General features: G+C 35.7%; 1 protein-coding gene across 1 annotated transcript in view; it reads left to right on the forward strand.

Annotated features, from left to right (window-relative positions):
- LOC113500501 (A disintegrin and metalloproteinase with thrombospondin motifs 3-like) overlaps window positions 1–17,467 on the forward strand; it is a 41,661-nt gene extending 24,194 nt beyond the window's left edge. Inside the window, exons 7-17 of the mRNA XM_026881326.1 lie at window positions 3,377–3,509; window positions 5,075–5,271; window positions 5,752–5,897; window positions 7,249–7,367; window positions 7,647–7,755; window positions 8,690–9,045; window positions 10,761–10,861; window positions 13,387–13,509; window positions 14,980–15,084; window positions 15,488–15,620; window positions 16,602–17,467. Of these exons, the coding sequence (XP_026737127.1) occupies window positions 3,377–3,509; window positions 5,075–5,271; window positions 5,752–5,897; window positions 7,249–7,367; window positions 7,647–7,755; window positions 8,690–9,045; window positions 10,761–10,861; window positions 13,387–13,509; window positions 14,980–15,084; window positions 15,488–15,620; window positions 16,602–16,892 (1,813 nt within the window). The 3' untranslated portion in view covers window positions 16,893–17,467. The remainder of the gene's footprint in view (window positions 1–3,376; window positions 3,510–5,074; window positions 5,272–5,751; window positions 5,898–7,248; window positions 7,368–7,646; window positions 7,756–8,689; window positions 9,046–10,760; window positions 10,862–13,386; window positions 13,510–14,979; window positions 15,085–15,487; window positions 15,621–16,601) is intronic.
- Window positions 17,468–23,933: the final 6,466 nt, after the last annotated feature.

Consider the following 23,933-nt stretch of genomic DNA (forward strand, 5'->3'; position numbering starts at 1 on the left):
ACAAAGGGCTACATACTCGTTATCTTGTTGCTATAAAAAGTTGTTTACAAAATAAATGTATGTCTTAAAGGCCGGACAAACAATTTAAAAAGCCTTGTTTCATTTCTGATGACTTGATAGAATAATGAAAGGAAATGAAGTCGATTGCTTCATACCGTATCGCTATGATTGAAAGTAATTTCTTTCAGATGCCTACTTACTTGTGTATTGCAATGAAACTATTTTTGCATTTATTTTAACAGTGGCTGCCTGCAGCCCATAACGTGAAACATCAAGGACTCGCTTTAACCCCTCGGCACAGTTACAGCAAATTTAATACGTGTTTATTATATTACTGTTTCCTGCGCTTCCACAAGCTTTCTAACTTTAGTCAATTTAAATATGGTTAATTGGAAAGATTAGCTTTATTACTTCAATAAAAACTTTATTCCTGCTGGCATAATAATTCTAGGCCCACTTGTCCACTTGCATGGTTAATTAAAATTAATTAGTTAAGTGCTGAGCTACTAACGAATGGATTTAATCACATTCCTTTCCGTTAGTAAACGCGTTCATTAATTTGAGCTGCGGTTTAAAGAAATTTATTTTTGGAATGTTGTATTATTGTTTACGTTTACATTAACACGTGGTAAGACTACTATGTGTATTGCTTCATCTACACCGTTCAAAATAGGTCATTAAAACGTGTTGGGATTGCTGAAAGTTTTCCATATACTAACACCAATATTATTAAACTGAAAACCGGAATATAAAACAATAACACAGGCCAAAACTTACATTTTAATCTTTCGTAAACTTTGCACGTTATTTGCACTGAAAATTATTTGTTTTATGGCAAACAGGTAAAAAACAATTTCACTTAGACTATTATTACTGGTATATTAATTTTAATATGAGAATTTTTGTTTTGTCTGAATATTGAGTCTTTAAACGATGACAATATAGTATTTTCTATGATCTGCATAGCGATTTCAGAATTTTATAACTACTTGATCGTCTATAGCTGTCTGGCACTGGCCGATGTTTGTGTAACGCACCACAAAGAGTATTAAAAAGAACTAGTTTTATACACAGTTTTTAATGATATCAAAACAATCCTTAAAAACAAAGGGTAGCCTGGCTTTGTGAGGGAGCGCTCGCCCCGGGCAAGGATCGACATCGCGGGCTCAAAGAACGTAGCGACATGATTCTTTAAACGTAACCAACCCAAACAGCGAACTAACAGTTGGCTTCATTTTGTTACAAAATGTAAGTATTACATATCTATAAGTGTGTAGGTATTTCAGCGTCTTACACGTGGAGTTGAAAGCACTATGGGTAATAAACTTAAGGCAAAGTGAGTATTCATACGCAAACTCTTAATGAACCTACACGTCATGTAGTTTATTCATAGTGAAAGTATAACTAAACGAAGTATTTCTTTATTAAAATACAAGTCATTCTTTAAGTTACTTAAAATATATTTCAGTCCATATACATACTGTGAGAAACTAGCAAATGAAACAAAATATTCACATAGCCGAAGTAAAGAAAATGTTTGGACTTATCATTATTTTGGTGTGTCTACATAATTATATTAGTCTTTTGTTTCGGCCCTTACGAATAAACCAACAGATATTTAATACTCATATTCAATTTTACTTAATGATCAGTTCACTTTGATTGGTTCGTAACGATACGTTTCATTGGAATTTAGGTCGGGTTTCATTTGAACTCATGACGTCGTCTAATTATTGAGAACAAAGGACGATAGTTATTGTCTCATAAAACATTGCCTCGGAAATCATCCTAACTTGGCTTTTTATCGCCAATTACCAGCGTTGGGATTTTATATGCTTTAATGAACCGTAAAATTGCTTTATTTATACAATGTAAATCTGATTACGTTTATTGTTTCAATCTGTTTAGCAAAGCTCAGGGTTTTACACAATCGAGAAAACCCTCAATCGTAAATTGTTTTCGGTTTATTTTTATTATTACGTAACAACAGTATGAAAACATCGTTAACGCTAACCGTAATTCTCCTTAGAGAACTTGTGAAAGTGATTCTGCGATAGCATTCGTTATACAATTTTCCCTGTAATTATATAATTTCCCATAGTATCTACGCAATTTAATTAAGTTAGAGCCTAATGTTTTATCGTCCTTGGGTCCTAGCCGAATAAATATTCATTGCTTTGAAATAAGCTTGCCTCTTCAATATCTAGGCCTCTTTAATTCGAACCCAGGCAGATACGGTAAAAGTACGATAAATATATTATTATAAAACATTTTCAATGCATAATGATGAGTGTATCTACTGCCTATCATCTCGTTCAATGAAATCGTTGTATGACTGACAAAACCTCATTTTTCGTTCATATAATGTGAGCGAAATATGGGGTCTTTTGGTAATCTCTGTAAAGCACGTTTTATTAAAATACGTTCTATGAATATCGTTCAGTTACTGAATTATGTATCTCATCGTAATTACGTAAACATCGATATGTTTATTAAATAATGTAGTTTGGTTTTCTAAATTTGTAACATCATCGGATCAAAATATTAAAACAACTTTCAAAAGCTAATTTAAGCTTTTACAATACATTTTTTTTAAGTTTGTGATATATAAGTTTATAATTTAGCTCATTTTTGTATTCGACATCAATACTTCCAACAAATCGGAATTTACTCATCATTATAGACGTGTGTTGTGGCTACTGCTTAAACGTGGTTTAAACGGATAAATCTGTATCTGTCAATCCTAATAGATCTCTGGTAAACGGTCTACCGCGTTTGATTAGTACTGTAATCCACAGACTCCGCAGCTCAGATAGATCAACCAAACTCGCGGTTTTTGCATTACGTCACTAATCTGTAGCCAGGACATACAGACGACCGCACATGACTTGCAAACTTCACATTAATTCCTTCTTCAATCAATCGAAATAGAGTCTATTTTCGTAATTCTCATTAATCCACAGTTTGCGGCCGACTGTACCCTGTTCAAATGCTATCCGCTAATTTAACCATTCGATATCGAGATCGCTCGAATATTTGGCCGTATTCGGTATTCAGCTTATTAAACAAACGTTTCATCAAATCATACTCGACCAAATATTTGGTAAATGAGAATTGTATTATTATCGATGTTGTTTTGATATTTTCGTTTGTATGAAAATGTCTTTATATAAAGCTTTAGTTAGAAAAAAAGTTAAGCTTTTGAAAAATATTATTGTAATGTCGTTAATTTTATTTTCAAATTGTGCTTGTAATAATATAACTTTTCAACAATTAGCATTTTTTAAACCAGTTTAGATTCAGGACCTCTTATTTCTGTTAAATTTCAGTATTCAGTAAAGCTCATGTATATTTAATAATGTATTATATTGTTCAGTTTCTCGGTGTGCAAGTCAGTGAAGGTCCGTGCGGCGTGCTCCCGGCTGTGGTGCGCACATCGCGCCATGCCTCACGTCTGCCGTTCTAAGCGAGCACCGCCTCTGGAGGGCACACCCTGCGGACACAACAAGGTAAATAGTCTATAAGTAGAGTGAAAAATATTTAATAAAAACAAAAAGAATAGTAATAATAATATTCCACTGACATGTGGGTATTTTTTGTGATTGAACTACATTTTAAAATTATATTAAAATAATGTTTAACGAAAAGTGGCGCGATAGAGCATGGCATTCGTGCTCGCGTAACGTTATCGCATACCTTACTAGGGATTCCATCGCCGCTCGCAAACGGAGGGCACGTGTGCGCGCATAAATTCAATGAAATCCTTTGTGAATATGTTTTTCAAGCTATGCAAATGACGAGTGCTGGCACCGCCAGATAAATACCGACGCCGACGAACCTACTATTGTACAAAGTGGTGAAATAACACAGCACTCCTAGAGCGCTTTCATGCCAATTCAAAATTCAATGACAATTTAAAACCAATTTCAATCCGAGGACACTTCAATGAAGACGCACCCATTTTATTTAAAATCGGCCTGTTTTATCGACGATACGAAGATCTGTCATTGAACTCTTGAAAACTAATTAGCTTTATTAAGGAACGCGCTAAGAGGTTCGTCTCGGAATTTCGTAATTCTTTAACTAGGCGTGTAATCACAAGCTGACTTACCATAGAAAATTATTATGTTTACGAATATAGTAAGTAAGCTTAAACAAACCGACTACTTTTTTAAACCTGAAAATCCAGAGTAGATTCAAAATGTGATGTTAAATTGCCCTTCAGAGCCGTCGGACTTTCTAATCTGCTTATAATAAAGCCGCTTTCAGACTTCATAAAAACAGCAGAATAGTAATTTACTTGTGTCTTGTTATTGTTCTAAAAGAAAATAATAGCTTGCCTAGACACATTCATGAGTATATTTTAATGATTATGTTTTCCACAAAATGAGGAATGAAAATCATGTGGTGAGGAAGGCGTTAAGCATGGATTTGGGTGGATAAAGGGGAAGAGGACGACCAAAGAAACGATGGATTAATTGTATGACAGACGATATGGCTGTAAAGAGTGTTTCTTGTGAGATGACGGCCGATAGAAAGGTATGGAAGAAGATGACATGTTGCGCCGACCCCAAATAAAATAATTGGGATAAGGACAGGGGAATGATGATGTTTTCCACAAAATAATCTTTCAATGAAATAATTATGTAATTATGTACTTGTTAAAATAAAAATGCGAATAATTACATTCAAATACCTACTTATTACAAGAAAAGAAAGATGCTGTTTTTCCATTTTGCAGTTATCTTTATAAGTAAACTTAACATTGATGTTGAAATGTGGTTCCCCAACAAAGCCAAGCCACTCTACTTTGACTAATCTTATAAATATTTGATAGTAAGGTTTTTGGCTTTTATCTCTTGCTACGTGAGAGATTAAAGCTTAGATCTTAATAAATAATAACTTACGTTATATTACTTAAGGAACTCGCGGCATAAATAAATTATTTATTACAATTTTGGAGTATCTTCACCGTGTTTATTACATGATACGAGACTCATCCCAAATGTTATTAAGTTTATAGGTAAGACTGGTTCTTAGAAAACGACATATAAAATCTAAATTGTTATTACAGTGGTGCGTAGACCGGATATGTGAACCGATGCCAGGCCATGTGATCCAGACAGAAGCTGATAGGAAGAACACTGAAGTGGATAACACCCTGGACAGGGAAGAGAGGCCGGAGTGGAGCGAGTGGGGGGCATGGAGCAAGTGCAGTGCGGACTGCGGGTATGGGCTGCGCTCGCGTGTGCGCCGGTGCCGGTATAAAGGGTAAGTGACAGGGAAAACTCAGCAAGTTCTTGTGTAACCACAATTAATTTGTGGGTCATGTATAACACAAACAAATTGATATCTGTATATTCTACTGCCTTCCAAAGCAAGGCTAAAAGAAATCGCTAACTGAAGCAAAAATAAAGATCATGCATTGAAAAAACATAAAAATCCGATACTCTAACTGTTAGCCCATACAACGGGTAAACAGACGCACAACGAAGTTATCTTCTTCTTCTTAATTTAAAGGCTTGTACAAGGCTAAAAATATGTTTTTTTTTGCCACAAGTCGCAAAAAGATTGCATGACTGGTGGAGATATATGTGAGATTTATTGAATCTTATACTCTTTCATTTCCTAGTTCCCTTCCGCAGCCTTTTCTCCCCTTTCAATAAACAGGAAGCCTATACAGAGTATTTTCCCAAACGACCTTACTCCGCATCATTTTAATTTTGATCCCTCACCATGTTCGTCTCTCAGCATGATATCGGAGAGCGCGTGTGAGGGCGCGGGCTCGCAGGTGCGCACGTGCTGGGCGGGCGCCGCGTGCGCCGCGACGCGGGACCCGCGCGCCGACCTCTGTCTGCGGCAACACAACCGGTTCATACCCTACGTGCATCCCAACCGTGAGTGCTATCATGTAGTTAGGGGTTCCACTCACTTGTTAGAATAAAAGTACTGGTTACTATTTTTCGGCTGTATTAATGCATCTTTGACAGTCGTTCTGGGTAGTCAGAGCCTAACAACTGGTCTGACTAAGGTATATCGTGTTCCCTAGGTAACTAGGTTTGTCGCTCTTTATAAAACACAGGTACCTTCCCTCCATCCGATTAGACTGGAAGCCAACCCCAACATATGTAGTTGGGAAAATGCGAGGAAGATGATTAGTTAGAGGTTTATCAGCTGTTTTGTATTTAAAAAGAGAAGTGGTTATTAATGACGATGGCAAAGTGTATCAGAATTTAATATTGGTCATGGTTTACACATTAGTCCATATTTTTAGGTTTTCGTACCCAAAATGTACACACAGAACCCTGTTGTAAAAGCTCCACTATGTACCGATATTTTGTTTATTTCTTTGCCCCCTATCGGTCCCGTGTCTCTTGCCAGTGACATCTATCCAATCAAATATTATTAAACGTCATGTCAGATGGCTATTTTCATATTTGCCAAGAAAAAGGAAATAAGTTTATCTATGCAAAGCCTTTTTCTAAAACTGTGTAACTAAAGATTGAATGTCTTTAAGGCCGTCGGGCAAAAACTACTGTTCGAGTATTTTGTTAAAATTCAATCGAAAATTGAAAAAAATATTTGAATATTTGAAAATATTGAAAGTAAATTCCTGTAAATTCTCACCCGTGTTTCACGACATAATAAAAAGCTGTAATAATCTTCACGAACTCTCCGAACGAAAAAGTTGTACAAAATTATTATCGCAAGCAAAGTATTCATTTTTTCCTGAGGAGATCATTAGTGAACATCGTTTCCACTTTTATGTTGGATAGAAAATAAAGAATAAACAAGACTATTGCGAAGCGTCGGAATTTAAGACATGATATTCTCTCCCGACGTTACAAAAGCTTTGCACGACTAGGATTATGAATATGTTGCGTTTCATCCTCTCATTACTCTTCAAGTGTCTTCAATTACTAGTTTAAAAAAGCTTTCAGTTTGTAGTATTGTGTGGCAAATTTGAAGATTCCTTTGTCTAGAAAAGAGCAGAAACTGATTTTGTTGATAATGAGGAACATGTACTTAGACAAGCTGCACACTCAATAATATATTGAGAGTTCAGTGATCAAAAATAATGGCTAGAATATATTATTGAATGCAGTATCTTTACATATTTGTCAACATATGGTCCGCTCACGCTGAATGTTATTGGCAATGTTACTGCATATGTGGCTTATTGTAGAAAATAGAACTTTCCTATTTTCTTTTGTCATAAGAAAATTTAACGTATGTGTTTTATTGCAGAAACCCAAGAGTGTGAAATCTGGTGCGTTGACTATGGTGGAGGAGGACCCTCTAATTTTGGATCACTGCCTGATGGCACGTCATGTAGCTACAATAGACCTTACGATGTCTGTTTTCAGGTATGTGACATTTTTTCAATAATTTAAACACATTTAATTTGAGTATGCCACTAAATATTGTGGCTTAAAACTTTTAAAGTATGATCTGAGTGTTTTTTTTTTTATAAAAAAGCTTGAAAACACTTTTACTTCAGTGTTGGCACAGTGTTTTTTGTAACACACATTCTGCCTTCGACAAACGAATTATACCCATCATTTGTAACTATCCTCAAGCATCATAATCGTTAAATACTTCTGAAATGATTTCAAACTTTATTAACCAACTCCTGATACCTCCAGGGAACCTGCGTGAAGGGACAGTGCAACTCATCAGACACCATTTGCAACTGGTGTCCCGACGGCTACTGCAACAACAACACTCATATTTACACAAGAACACTGGGAACAGGTCATATATTAACTCACTAAACACTCTCGTAAAAATTTCCTACTCATTGACATGCGTTTTAAATTCACAATAAGCCAAATCAGTTGAATAGTCCTTTAGCGAGCGGAAACAGTTAAAAGATTAAACACAAATAAAACGAAAAGAATGGTAATATCCTTTATGTTTCTGTTGGAGTGTTTCACAATCTCAACGATTTCACAGCCATGTTTTGGAGTTGTTCAATTGTTAAGATTATTATAGGTACTAACGATAGTTCTAATGGATCATCATATTATATTAATTAAAACTAAGTCCTTTAAGCAATTTTAACTCACTTAAAGTCGAAATTAAAGTAAATTGTCACTTAGTCAAAGAAGAAAACGAGTCTGCTTGAGTGGACTATTCAGATTTAATCGACGGGGTAATTAAAAACTTCCACTGCCATTGTTCAGTGTGCATTAAGTTAAACGAAGTTTAAGCTCAATTTTATAAGGAGACGCTCGAATTCAGGAAGCGAGTGAACGTTTTCTAGGAAACGTGGAAAGTCTTGCCATTTACTTACATTTCATTTTAAAGATCAGTCAGTAAAAGAAGTTACCTAACGACATCGGACTAAGATGACTTTCAAGTATTATGAAAAGACGAACAGAAACATGGTTTATTAGTATAGAATTGAATAACGTTACATCATTGATTTTGTTTGGATGTGACGGTTATTGCATATTAATTGTTGCAGGTTTTGTAGTCAACGAAAATGTATAGTTTTGTTAAATAAATTGTTATTTTACGGCTGATTCTCTTTTACAAAGAATCAGTCGTAAAAATCTATCACAAATGGGATTGTGTCATAAATGACGTGGATACATAATAAAAAGCCTCTCCCTTAATGTAAAAAAATCTTTAAAAGGATTTCATTGGGAAAGTGATATAATTAAACTTATGAATCTATCTCCAGGTTGGAGTCGCATGACGATGATCCCACACGATGCTCACCAGCTGTCAGTACACATCGCCACCCCCGTACCACTAAACATCGCCTTACGGGAACGACGAAAAGACAAACAAGTGCTAGAATTGCGGAGACACTCCAAACCTTACGATATCAAGCAAGACAAGTACCTGAAGTACGACCCCAATGTACCTCAAAACCTCCAGATTATAGAAGTGGATAGTAATGTTATAGATATTAAGGAAGGCTCGGGGTCCGAGGGCTCGGTGGTCGCCGCAGGGACCCTGCTGCGGTGGACACAGACCGACACAGATGTCTTCATTTCATCTGAGTCCCGCCTGCAGACCGACTTAATGATATTGGTGAGTCTTCCAATAGCTCTTGTCTTCAAAACTTTGCTGCAAAAAGTTCTCGTTACGAACTTTGACGTAGACATCACAGTAGCTTTTTAGACTAACTTTTCCTTTTTATAACATTTTTTGGAAAATATCGAACGTCTTAAAGCATTTGCAACGGAAAACGGTATTCTATTCTTTAAATGAGAAACTATTTTTATTTAAAGTAAACACAGTTAATGAGATTTTAAGTACACTTGAATGGAACACGTGGAGTTAATTAAGATCCAAGTCTAGTGGAACTAGATAACCTTGCACGTTGGCCGCACAACTTTGTAGGATTTCCAGCTTATTATTAATCGGGTACTTTGAAAAGCGTTCGCTTCTAATTTACTAGGAATAAAGTACGCTCGTGTAGTCTGGATTATGACGGATTTATCCCTCTACGTTAGCCCCGCTGAATACGTCCTCTGTGCAATAAAAAGGAAAAGTGTATTGCTGGCGCAGACTTGATTTTACTATTGAAATAGGGAATATGGATTCTCTATATGGACTAATAAAACAAAATCAGGCCAAGGAAATGCATATCGGAATTTAAGTCTATATCAATATTTGTTTCGATATTTTCATTTTGGAGATATGTATCGTGAACATACTAACTTTAAACTTCAAATACCATGTTTTATTAATAGTAATTGTAAAGTTTGAATGAAATAAATCAATACACATGATCATGTCATTAAATACGGTCTCAGAATGGCAATAACACGTTTGTGTTTTACGTACTCGAATCAGACGTGACACCACACTCATAGCTAAAGTCTACAAATAATAAATAACATAATTAACACCAGTATTTAGCCCCACTTACACCGTAACCATTCATAATTAATTCATAAGAACAAGTAAACCCCACCACTCATGTATTCGAAACTAACGCGGCTTAATTCAAAATCATGTACAAAATATTTAATCTAGCGAACGTGAAACTCAAGCACACGTAATACAAAAAGGAATAAACTATGAAAAGTGTAACGAAGCGAAACAAACATTGAATGATAAGGGTCGGCAACATCCGCGGCCGGTTAATTATTCAGCGACGCTTTCAACTGCGCCGCCAAACTTAATTGGGAACTCACTCCACTTTATATCTCATTTTTCTTTATTATGTTTTATTTAAAGGGTTTTTAGAACGTTTACAGTTCTCGTAAACGAGTGCGGGTTAGGACAAATGCTTTCTAACACAAAAGTTGTATAGGTTGACGAAATTAAGAGCTCGCCTTTCTGTTAATACTTGGAATAAGTACGACCTCTCTACTCTCTTTTCATTTGTATTGTTTTAAAATCGCAAATAAAAGGCTACGTGTGATTATCTACGTTCTACTCTCATTAAAATGAATTCTTAAATAATTTCCTGAGTAATAGGTTTCTAACATTTTAAGTAACAGAAATATCTCGCTATTTTTTAAATATTGGAATCCATTATTGACTTTTGTTCAAGTTACATTGCTATTTTAAGTCAACAGAGCTTTCGTCTAACATTTTAATTATTATTTCAAAGCGAGGTATTCATAAGCAAATGAGAATCAAGCTTTTTAACACTTTACAGCTATTTGCGCTTTCCACTTTGGTGCTGACATAAATTGTCAAAATGTTTTCAATATTAAGAGCTACTAAAATGTCTATTAACATTTATATTCATGTACCTAAACATTGCTATTTACTATATTTGTTTGATACAGGCAATAGCTGAGCATCCAGCGATGTCAGGCAAGTCAGTCTCAGTAGAAGTGTCAGTCAACTACAGCACCCCAGCCAGCCGCACCAGGCCGATGGAAATCAGGTAATTGAGCACTTAGACTACGGAAACCGAAAACCGAAATCGAAACTAAGAAAACCTTAAAAACATGATTCATACTAAAATGATTTCGCGAATTGAATCACCTTCAACTTTCCCACCATTACGACAACAAATTATTAAGGACTATCCTTATTAAAACATTTGTGCAAACCTTTATGTAGTCGAAAAACAATTTAAAATATGTTTGAGTATTGTAGGTTTACTGAATACACACAAAATGTTATTCATCTAATAACACTTAAGAACTGCTAAATAGGACTTTCATAAGCTTCGCTGAATAGATACGCGAAGCAGGCTCATGTTGAAACGTACAAGTTGAACAAATCCCTCCCGTATCGCTGAGGAACAAGCTACGTTAATGTATTTTATAAACTTCCAGCCTTCCGAATCCGCTCGCGTTTCTCCAATACTTCAGTAGTACGCTAAGTAAAACAAAAGTTACCTTTGTCTGTCCGTAGCGGGCGTCTCGGGAAATTCTTTTTCCAATATGTCTCCATTCCTGATTTGTATAAGACTTTGTGACTTTCGAGAATACAGTTAAGGTTCAGTAAATATTTCCAATTCGACGGTGACTGTGTATTTCCATTAAGGACATATGTATACCTACCTTTATTTCTTTGAAGTCAATTATTAGGTATCACATCGATATTTATATTAGTATTTCGACTGTTTGAAAATTATAACATTATGTTTTCGTCGCGTTGTAAACAGTTCTTCAACAATAACCAGAAACTTGGCAATTAAAAGTTCCTCTAATTACTAAACTTAGTACTCATTAGACGTGCTCACGCTGTACACATGCCCCGTGCATATGCTTTGTTATTTTTCCTCTGTCTTATAAATGTGTTTTGTTTTGACTTAGTACACAGAACACGAAATACTTTTTATAGTTCGTGTCGCTATTAACAAATCCGTTTTCATCGTCTTGTTATTAATAAACACGTAAACTTTGCTACTTCGTCCAAACTAAGGCGATGCTTTAAGTGTTGTAACATAGTGCTCTATAGCAAATACTTTCATTTAGCCCATGTGCACTGTACTGAAAAATATTTATAGTGAATGTTCATCGTAAAAAAGGGGCACGATTGTGGACCGTCTGCAAGCTCCTCAATTCTTAAGAAATCTGCTCACGTGGAAACTAGAAGTTTCTCGACTCGTACTTTTGCTGAGTCGCATCCACTAAGGCACCGGAATCGCATAGCCATATTATTCGAGCGTAGAAGTTCTTAAAAAACTTTATTTATTCGTTAAAGCAATATTTGAAGAAGCTTTATATTGTAGAGCAAGTTTTCTTATCTCCCATTATTAACTTTTCAAAAATAAGACGACGAAACATATATTATACAATGCGTACATTTGTAAAGGGGTTGCTTCTATAGCCATGACAATAATGTGACATACATACAAGTAAACTGTCGCATAACAGCTGTTGAGTAGTCATAACTTTTGAAACTCTTCCATGATTTACACTGACATAAATCACATATTATGATGTGGTTTAGAGTATCGCTCCTCCAACAATAGACATTGTCTCCTAACTTTGGATTGAGCCTTTCTACAAATGTTTGTATTGTAACAAGTTTCATGTATACTTGAAAAGTTCCACTACAAGTTCCCTTTATCTGACAATAACTTATTCTTTACTTTAACTTCGCTGTTGTTATTCGGTATTTGAAGATTCATACCCTTTGTATGAAGTTGTTTTGGAAGAAGTGTTATTTATAATGAGAAAATGAGACATTTCATACAGGCTTCTGTGAATCATTAATAAGTCCTAGAAAGTACCTATATTTTTCATCCCAAGTCTTATTAAATTTATAGGTATTATATATCAAACACATTTGCAATTAACTTTAGGTGTTCGCATTACGAAAGTAATTCAGTAAAGGCTACATATTCTAATATTGATTCTATCAACTAAAACATGAAACCAATATCAAAAACTGTGAATTAAGTAGGGATAATGGTTTTCATAATTTATCACTTTAGCCTAACACATCAGCGTAAACAATATTCTGCCACATAGATACATGCACAGCGCACAGATAGAGGCACTTCAAACAACTTCGATCAAACACTTTCACCCTTTAAAGGTCACGCTGTGCCTTTGTTGGGCTATAAATTATGTATAAATCTGTTTTACACAACACTGGCTACATGCCTTGTACATAAAGTTGATGCGCAGCACGCTGTTACACCTATTATCTCTCATATTTGCTACTTGTGTTTATTTTGCGACGCAGTGACAACAAGACGTCTGAAGATGGTTCTAAAAATATGTTTTATCTTCAAAGATAAGATTAAGTTGAAACTAGTGTTATAACTATCAATCTTAGTCTTGTACTAAAGACTTTACATGGCAATTTTTTTTCACTTACTATGTAAGTAACCTACAACGAACAACACGTCATCTTGTGGACCGATCATAGACCCTTGTCAGCCTTGTTGCATGCTTTATCGAATCGTCAATAAATACATTACAAAAGAAAATTCTGTGTCATTATCAGATGGTCGACAGAGCGCGGGCCGTGTTCGTCGTCGTGCGGCGGCGGGTTCCGCGTGGTGCGCCCGCGCTGTCTGCGCGACCACAAGTGCGCGCCAGTCATGTTCGAAGCCTGCAATGTACACAGGTACTTAACCTAGCTCTTGTAGCTGACCAATGTTATATGGAGAGAGGAACCCAGCAGTGGGGCAGTCAAAAGGCTTATTATCCGTTTTCAGGTGTCAAGAGGGTTTCCTAATATTGAAAAGATTTCTATTGTTGTTTCCATGATTGGTGCTCCTAAATTTGTACATATACACCATGTGTGTGTATTGAGTATGGATAGAAGTAAATCTAATAAGGATCACGATAAAATTTTAAGCGTGACTACATATACCTACTAAACTGTAACTCTTTTTATGTATAAAATAAGACATTTTCTGTTAAAGACCGCTCAATATCAAGTCATATTATCAAAAATTCAACAAACTACCAACAAATGTTTACCGTTTAGTAAGTTACCGTCCAATCGATGCAAGGTCTTGCTTATTCATATGATGCACAGGGCATTAGAGCCAACACGCCACAAAGTCGTTAGGCTACTGCGGTAACGGGAAGATTAATATCATAATACACAACAACTGGTGCATTGTGAAATACATACAACGATATAACAGCTCTGTGAATACCAACAATCTATACGAGAACAATTAATGTTCTTGGAATTGTTAATTTTAATTTCGTTGAATCGCTATTCAAAATACCTAAAGATATTTGATATTGAACATTTTAATACTGTAAACTTGACAGGTTTTTTGGAGAAACTATTCTATAATAGACAGTAACTGCAATGCTATAGATATTACACATCTAATCCGATTGTGGCTCTTACAAAAATACAAATATTTCAATCTAAAAAGAAAGTATTTTTCTTGAGCTAAGTAAGCGTGGAAGAACCCAAGAATCACCGATTAGCCGACCTACTTACTTTATATTAATGGAAGGCAAGGACCCTTAACGATATTGATTCCATCTAAATTCCTCGGCGTCCTTTTCGGAAGCCAGAGCTTTGATTGAAATATCATCCGTCCCGAAATTTTCTTCGCCACGTACATTCCCGTCAGAGTAAATGGCAGTAGGTACTTACTTACAAGCTAACTGTAAGTTCTACCACAACCTTGTGTCGTAGCGAATTTCGGACTGAAGTGGAAATACCGAACTACACAGGTATCTGTCTGACCCAGTTCTCGAGAATGTTCGTGTCACATTACGACTGTAGCTGGCAAATAATTAGTGTCGCACATGGACCAGACGTCTAGATGTACTTTATGTCCCTGTTAAACAAGTGCTACATAAATAGAACAACTTAATTTGATGAAACAAAAGAAACATTGTTTCGGAAATTTATCTTTGTAAAAATATTTATTTTACCAAAGCAACATCACTTCTAAGGTTTTAAAAGCTGAAGCTTTTTGTCTAAAATTGATAATGTATTTCCGAAAGCGGTTGATGGACATAAGAAAGAAAGATTTCGTATTTCCAGGAAACTTTTATTTCTGTATTTTATAAAAGATCATAATATTAATAATTAAGGTTATTAATTGGTGACGTTGTTCAGCTGTGAGTTCGCGTGGGCGGGCGGCGAGTGGGAGGAGTGCAGCGCGACGTGCGGCGCCGACGGCCTGCAACAAAGGCAGCTGTACTGCGTGCCTGTTAACGCTAGGTACGATATGCTACACATTTTAGCTAACATTTTACACGTGCTATGAATACATTTTCCACATGACATGACAGGCACATGACGGTATTTTCCCTAAATGATATCACGGTCTGGTTTTAGTCAAACCAGGTTCGGGTTAATACATTATTTTATACAGATTGACTAATTGAAGGACGTTCACAAGCCTGTAATTTTATAAGCAGTTTAAGTATCTATTCGCAGTCCAGATTTCACAAATGCCTTTCGATTTACAAATAATCATATATCTACGGAACAAGCCAAGTAGCTCAAACTTTATGTTTTATTGATTTACAGGACTTTACATTATCTTCCTCACAAAAACCTTTCCTTAAGAAGATAAGTCAAAAAGATAACCGCTAGGTTTTGAAATTGATTTCCTTTACAGCACTTCTTCAAGAAGAGAACTAATAAAGAACAGCGTGTCCCCATCGCTGTGTCCCTCACAGAAACCTGAAACGCAACAAGCTTGCAACCGACTGCCCTGCCCAGTGTACTGGCGAGAGATGCCCTGGACCGAGGTAACATAAAAATATCAATCGGATGAAGGACTGAATTCATTTTCATAAAATTAGCAAAGGTGGTTCGTTCTTCTTTTACAATACCGATTCTTCATCTCAACGGATCTTTATAATTTGAAACAAGAGATATAGATTGAACACACAGATTTAAATGTATTTTTCTTGTATGTTCAAGCATCGAAATGTAGTCTCTAGAGCGCTGATATTTGGATGCGCAAATATACCGTACGTTAGCAACGCGTCTCTAGGGCCTCCTGTGAAACAAATTCCGGATTTTTTCTCAGTAAATATGTACATAAATGCTGCCAACAATAAGGCCCAAAGTAACCAAGCGTTAACATGTAGAGGCCGTATATAAATGTAAATGAACGTTTCATGAAAAAGTCATGAAGCTATGAGTAGCCTAGTTTATACAGATGAAGTTAGAATATTTTACATTTAGTACAAAGTAGCTATCAAGGAAACTTGTCGAATAGATATTGTTTACGTGACCACAGCGTTGCATGCCTATCTTATGACGTTAAAAATGAAATCAAAGTCAAGTGAAAACCCATCCGGTCGTTTTCATTAACAATAAAAAAAAGCATGCTCGACCATTTTCAAAACATTTCCTTTTACACTTTGCAAATCTTTAACTATGGAGCCGTACCGTGCACACTCAATCTCGAAATTCTTTTTTTTCTGCGCATTCCGTGACCGTGATCCGAAATGGATTGACGGTCCATGTTTTACGTGATCCTTCACAATCATGAGACTGAGCGTATACAGGATACGCCGATATCAGGCACCCTATATTTGATGCACCGTATATGCAATGCTAATTTCTTGCAAGTAGGTAAATAAATAATTTTTACTGACAAAAAAATCCATAATTATAATCGAAACTGCCATTCATTTTCGTAAGACATCTTCAGCGCCTATAGGCCTAGAGGCGTCGAAGATGTTGAAGTCAACTACCTCACATATTAATCGTTGTTCCAGTGTTCAACAACATGTGGTCGCGGAGTATCTCGCCGGCCGCTAGTGTGTCCCTCCCCCGAGCCGCACCTCTGCGGGCCGAAGCCGCGCGAGCGTCACAGGCGCTGCCGCGTGCGCGCGTGCCCCCGCCGGGCCCCCCCCTCCCCCGCCGCCTGCCCGCCGCGCGACGCCACGCAGTACTGCGAGCTGTTCGACTCCGAGCAGCTGCGGCGACACTGCCAGGTCACCCCCTTCAGGAACTACTGCTGCACCGCCTGCAGGGACCTCGACAGATACACCAGGGAACACGGGTAGACTTCAACTATACGCTCGGGACTATATCAAATTTAGATACGTGATCTGGAGGACGTGGAGGGGAGGAGATGAGACGCTCGACTACGCAGTACTGCAGGGATATTTTGGGCCTCAAGGCCCACGGACATACTCTACTTATAAGCCGAGCTCTAACTGACACGCGACTAAATTCTTCAAGCCACTGGCAGTTGTAACACTGTGCACCTTCCAAACAACTGTGAGGTACACCACAACATACATGGCTTGCATAATGCTCATAGACTTTAAGCCATTCTAAAATGTATAACTGTCGCTACTGTATCTACTGTAAAGTGACAGCTACAGCATGAGGCTTAACGACATTTTATTGTAGCTTAGTAGAGTATCTCTAGGTCCCTACAGCACCACATCGAAGGTTCCCCGTTCGTTGTAATACGTTCCAAATGAGATTCCGTGTCAGTATAACCAGTATTTTATACGTTGTTTTTCATATTTATAATAATTTAGCAGTAATTAATTTTAAGTGATAATAATAATGCGCAACGAAGTGCCATAATGTATTGTACACTACTCAACGTAATAAATGTGCTATTCTTTTAATAATAAATGTTTTATTTCTTACATGACCTAGTATGGCCAGTATAAAAACCATTTGTAATTTTAGAATAGTTGTGTTAGCTGAAATTATGAAAAAATCAAAATAACATACACAATAATATTGGTGCGATGGGAGTGAATCAATATCGCCAATTCTAATACGAGTCTGCATTCTGTATCGGACTTTTACCATACGGAATACTGCTTGAATAGGTACCACACTCATACCATAAAAGCTTTTAGCCAAGCTCTACAGATTTAAAAGCACTGCACGGTAATCTGTTACTACATTTTTGTTTCAGTAAAACACCCTTTGAACGAACAATTAATTTGTCCAGTTAAAGCTAATGTAATTAGGAGAAATTAATATAAGATTTTAGTAAGGGATACAAGATATTTATTTCTATAAAAATAACTTCTTCTGCTACCGGTGACTCTTGAAAGGCCAGTAAGTTTATTGTAGTACTCTTATCGGTAGCTCGGCAACAAAGCTCTGTTAAGCTAGCAATCTCGGTACACTCCCTAATGTTCTTAAAACGTTTCTTTTTCGGCCCTAAGGCCAATTTTCCTTTCAATGACAGTAATATATGATACATAATGTATTTTGCATCTGCAAAGAATTATAGTTGAGGTAAGATTCGAATAGCATCCCAAACTCCACCCAAGAGTTATTCCTTAAAATGTACGACATATTCGCTTGGTTCGCGGTACTTGCTCGTTTTGTCCAAATATTCAAAGTTAAAACGATTCTAAAAGTACGGACAGAAGACGTTCCGAGTTTGTTTCAGTTGTGTCGGTAGTCGTAAATTTATGTCAACTGTTTTAAACTTGATAATGGAGCCGTTTATAAATCTGATTGTCCAATTTCATGATGTCATAAAGTTTTATAGACGGACATTATTTTAACAACAGGTGAATTTCTATAAAATGAATGAATATTTTTTGAACATTTTAAATGATAATTTTATAATAGTGTCTACGACTGTATTTCTATTAACTTTCCAATCGAACCTAATTACCTAATACATTGAATTTCAGTTCTCCGAACGATTGCATACATTTAAATTAACATGTTAAGCAATCAGGATTGCTCGCATCAATACCTAGAACATTTAATATGCATTGTGAACTAGTTTTCCATTACACGTGAGTTACGAGAACGTACAAAAAATAGTTTGATAGTATAATTAAAGAATGATAAAACTTGTTCAGTGCAAGTCAAACTCACGTCACAGGGTTAAACCTTAAAAAAATATGGATAGTATGTAGTGTGTAGGTCATCTTGAAGATAGCTAGTTTTCAGACAGTTTTAGACACAAACCTTCATTCCTGAAATTTATACACCACGCAATGAATAGAACGACGTGGTCAAAGTTAATCTTCTTACCTAGAAGCCGCTAATCAATATACCTAGTCACATAAATAAGGGAACCACTTCACCGAACATTACTGGAGTTTCTGAAGAACCTATAGATTTGGAGAACTACCACTGTCTCTTAGAGTTATACTGTTGCTGGTGTGGAACGGGACAGCGAACGAAGCTGTGTAAAGCGTTGTCTCTCTTCCACAACATTTATAACCGGTCTTTAAGTGGTAGTAGTTGGCCCCTAGCCTTTGTTTGTCGCGCAGAAAGTCGAATATAACGTGTTTACGCCAGCACCGGTGAGATAGCAGCCAAGTTTCTTATTAGTTTCCTGTTTGTAAGATTAAGTTCAGAAACGAGAACAAATAGTGTTTAGAACTTAGCAAAGGATTTATAAATTAAGTTCCTCCTAAGAGTTTCCTTGAATAAAATATGGAAACAATATTGCTTGGCTTAATTTACTTGATGGCGTTAATGAATCGACGATAAATTGAAGTCTGTTCTATAATGAGACTAGTAATTTTACAGCTTATCGATTTTAAATTCTGAACCATATCTTAGCAATGGTTTAATTTACTGTTTATGGTATTCTTCAGTAGCTTGTGAAAGTCTATTTAAATAAATGTGCGGACAGCATAAAAAAATAATTTTAGCTACTTTATAACCATAAAATAAAACCTGCAACCGATGTGGCTGGTTATGTATTCTGCCTAGATTATCAAAACAGTGCTCTACATACGATAATTAAACATAACATAGACCAAACCTCTCTCAAATTAGGTCAAGCAAGGTTGCTATCCTAGAATCAGTTTTCACAGCTGGCCAGTCATTATAATTGGAGATTTACTAATCCCAGTCGCAGACGCCATTGTTTTTTTGTGTATCTACGTTAAATAAACTTGGCCACAAAGGCATGTCTAGCGGGCAAAGATTTTAAGAGAAAAAAGTCGTTGAATTTTACAAACAATTAAACAAATCAAATCAAGAAGATAGATAAGTTACGATAGATTTATTTAGTTTGTAGGTAAGTTGAAGCTTCATCGATCTTCTGAAAAGCGTACCTATACATACCTCATATTAAAACAAACATCGTCATAACTACGACTAATGTAGTAGAGGATGACTTTTTAACAAAATAGTCACCTGCAAATGTGCCAAATAAATTAAATGCGATTATTCGCGCTCGCTGCGTCACAGTGTATAAAAAGTTAGCTCTTCAGCTTGTTAGCGAGCAATGGAACTCTCAGTTGTTAATAAACTCGATATATTTCAAACTAGCTGAGTCAGGCCTGGGGCCAACTGATAGTACCTACTCTGACATCTGTTGCATTCAGTTAATCCAGACTAAAGGCTGAGCTTTTATTCTATAGCGTTAAGCCCAATGACACGTTCATTTGTATATTTCAATTTGATTGCTGCAGTATCTTTTCAGCTACAAAGCTATGTGATAATACTGTTTTTATTTTATTTATATTTAATTAACTTTTACAATTAACAAAAGAAGGATGAAATATTACAGTACAAATGCAAAGGTGCCTTTGAGCAGTAGTTGAAAAAATGGCTGAGTTTTTAGGTTTTATTTAGTTTTAATAGGAATCATGACTGGATATGTATCAAGAAACCCCTTGTGACGTAACAGGTCCTCAAAATTTATACATGAAGTGACGGCGTACGACGTCCACTGTAATTATATCAATAAATATTTTCTAGACAAAGAAAAAAAACGTATCCATTATTATTCATTAAACTAGGACGGTACATGAAGGACATTTATTAAAATCATAACTATAGAATTTTGGGTCTTAATATGTACTAGCATTACGTAAGTGTGCAAAACAAGTTATATACATTTTTGGATGTCACAAAGCAAACAACACATAACTCTGTCATAAACTATACATACACGACCTGTACTAGATTTGACAATATCGCATTGCATATCAAATTAAAATTGAGTGCAGCTTCGCATTGACACTCAAACAAAAAAGTTTTAGTAAAATAGTTTCAATATCACCTAGTCATGTAGTTCCTATAGAAATGTGAATCCCAAAATTGTAGCTTCACATCACACAGTTTCATTAAACTTAATGGATGCTATCAAACGCAGTATCGGACATTGCTGAAAGGAAAATGAAGGCTTTAGCTGACGAACACTCGACAAAATTATAGATTTAAATCGGTGCATAAGTATTATACTTAAAAAAGCTGTGTAATTTTGAATCGTGTTTTATTTTTTATTGACAAATTGATGTTGGATTAATTCAGTAGTAGTTTAGTTCTCACAAAGTACCTACTATAATTGTTATTATTTGTAATTGTTCCATAGTTGAATTGTTTGACTAAAAATGTACCAATTTTCCCAAGGAGCTGACAACTAGCTTAGAAACAAGGTTTTCATTAGCATATCAATCAAAAACTTCTAATTTTATGTACAAATAAATAAGCAAACTTTTTGACATAACGTAATTAATAAAGAATGTTAATTAGAGGATTTTAATAAAACTGTTTCTGTTCTCTATATTACTGTTTCTTAGTAATAAGGATTTATTAAAATAAATTTACGAAATCTGTTGACTTGAGACAAAATAAATCACAAAAGTAAATGTAAGGGAGTTATACCGATCACATTATGCTCGTATAAAGCTTATATTAATGTACAGTCAGCATAAAAAGTCCGCAAACAAAACCACAGTACCCAAAAAATCGATGAGTAAGTATCTGTTGTGCTATGTAAGGAATTACTCTTGACACCTAATCTATACTAATATATAAAGCTGAAGAGTTTGTTTGTTTGTTTGAACGCGCTAATCTCAGAAACTACTGGTCCGAATTGAAAAATTATTTTTATGTTGAATAGACCATTCATCGAGGAAGGCTTTAGGCTATAAACCATCACGCTGCGACTAATAGGAGCGAAGATACAATGGAAAATGTGAAAAAATAGGGCAGGTATAAATCATAACTTATTTCTTCTACCCACGCCACGGGGACGAAGTCGCTGGCAACAGCTAGTTTAGTTATAAATAGGACACTAGGCACTAAAATTGTTGAATAATAATAGTAATAATTCATTTGCGTAAAATGTAGGTAAATGGACTTGGTTGGTATAAATTAATGCCATATATACATTTTGTTCTTTTAAGACATGCAAATGTTTATACAAATAATTAAAACACCATACATTTTTGAAGCTACGAGGTACATGTAATGCAAGTTAACATTGAAATTATTTATTTATACTGACTCTTTGTAAATAAGATTGTATTCGCACAGACCTTTGTTGCCGACTGTACATAGATGTATTGTATTGTTGGTACGTAACGTCGTAATATATAAATATTATGGATGGAGTGGACATTCATCGCCATCGATCCCGGATAACCTTTGTGCCGCGTCGGCGTCGTGCGTACGCTATTTCGGGAACGCTAAACCACTAACGGATGACTATGATTAAACCTGTACAGATTAAGTGATATTATAATTATACGGAAGGACTTTTACAAACAAAATTGGTAAAAGAAATTTTTGACTTCACTTAAAAGAAAAATATGCCTCCTCTCCAAAACTATTGGTTATAACCAAATTATATAGAGTAAGAGCCCGTTAGTACCGTTTATCTGCCAAAGCCACCATGACCCAAACTCCATAATCGACCATTGTTCTTACCTATGTTGGGAGCATACGCTGATAAACTTTCAGCTTTTATAAAATAACGTAGGTCTGGCGTCCACGGGCTCTTAGACCAATAGTAATGAAGAGCCACGGCACACACTACGTAATCAAATGAACTATACTGCTACTAATAAGTAGTTTACACTTAGTTTTGTAAAGACAGTATATTTTATAATATTCTGTAATAGCTTCTCATAGAACTGCTTGAATTCCTATCATTCGCATAACCGATTGCCAATAATAAAATCGCTGAACATGAACTAGTTCATGTAATAGAAAGTCACAGATGTCATCGATAGCGTATTGTGCGATGCACTTCTTGACATTTTCTTGGTATCCAAGGCAAAATAAAGAAGAACAATATTATTGACTACAGCTTTTAATTATCCAAAGATAATAAGAACCTCTGATGAGATATCAAGTTCCGATCTCGTACTTTATCGCAGTGGTTGTCGCTGATGGAAAATGAATCGATAACTTTTATGTAAAGAGAGACAGAGATATTATAAATGTACTTAAAGATTTATTTGCTGTTGAATAAAGTGTACGTATCAATATAAAAAAATTACATACTTTTCAAGTAGTGGGTACAAAGTCTTAACTGCAATGATTAATTCTATAACCGTTTTGTCGTTTCGTTTTCGTAGAATGCTAAAGCTTTAAAACAATTTATTTAAGCTATAAAAGTATTAAACAGTCTGCAGCAACACAATTCCACCCTTTATCCAAACAAACATAAGCGGCTAATGTCGGAACTAACTCAGACCGAACAACACGATATCCACTGGAACGGGAGGCACTAACTTTTTATTTTATTATCTCTTAAACATTCTCTGTAGCTTGATTTACAAAATGAAATGTCCTTTTCACACCCACTCGGGGGACTGCCAATAAACCTATTGGACAATAAAACAACCTTTGTTCAGCATTCAACGTTTCACGCGAGTATTTTCTGGCACTCGGTTGTGTTTTGATGTTTTTACGAGCATTTATTGTTGGTTAGCAGTTAAGTCTGAATTTTGCTATCAGAACTTTATCTTCTTAATTCGGACTGGTTAACGTCTTTTAATGCCCATTTTTTACCCAAAAAATTAATTTGAACAAATAATATTTTTATTCCTTTGTTTATTCATTTATGTTGAGGTATGAAGAAAAAAAGCATGAAAATATTAAAAAAGGAACTTCTTTTTTAATACTATATTCGTTTGTCGTTATTCAACATTATCTTACCACGTATGTGAAGCAGCTGATCTGAAGAGCCACATATTTATATTTTCGGACTACACCCTAGGGATGATAAATATACTGACTCACAGAGTATTGACAGCCGCGGCACAAACACATAGAGGGATATATCTCTCTATACATTTTATATCTTGCCAAAAGACTTTACGGATATGTCACATGCCAATTGAAGATTTATTAAAGCC

This window comes from Trichoplusia ni, chromosome 14 (genome assembly GCF_003590095.1).
Source record: "Trichoplusia ni isolate ovarian cell line Hi5 chromosome 14, tn1, whole genome shotgun sequence".
NCBI classification, from domain to species: domain Eukaryota; kingdom Metazoa; phylum Arthropoda; class Insecta; order Lepidoptera; family Noctuidae; genus Trichoplusia; species Trichoplusia ni.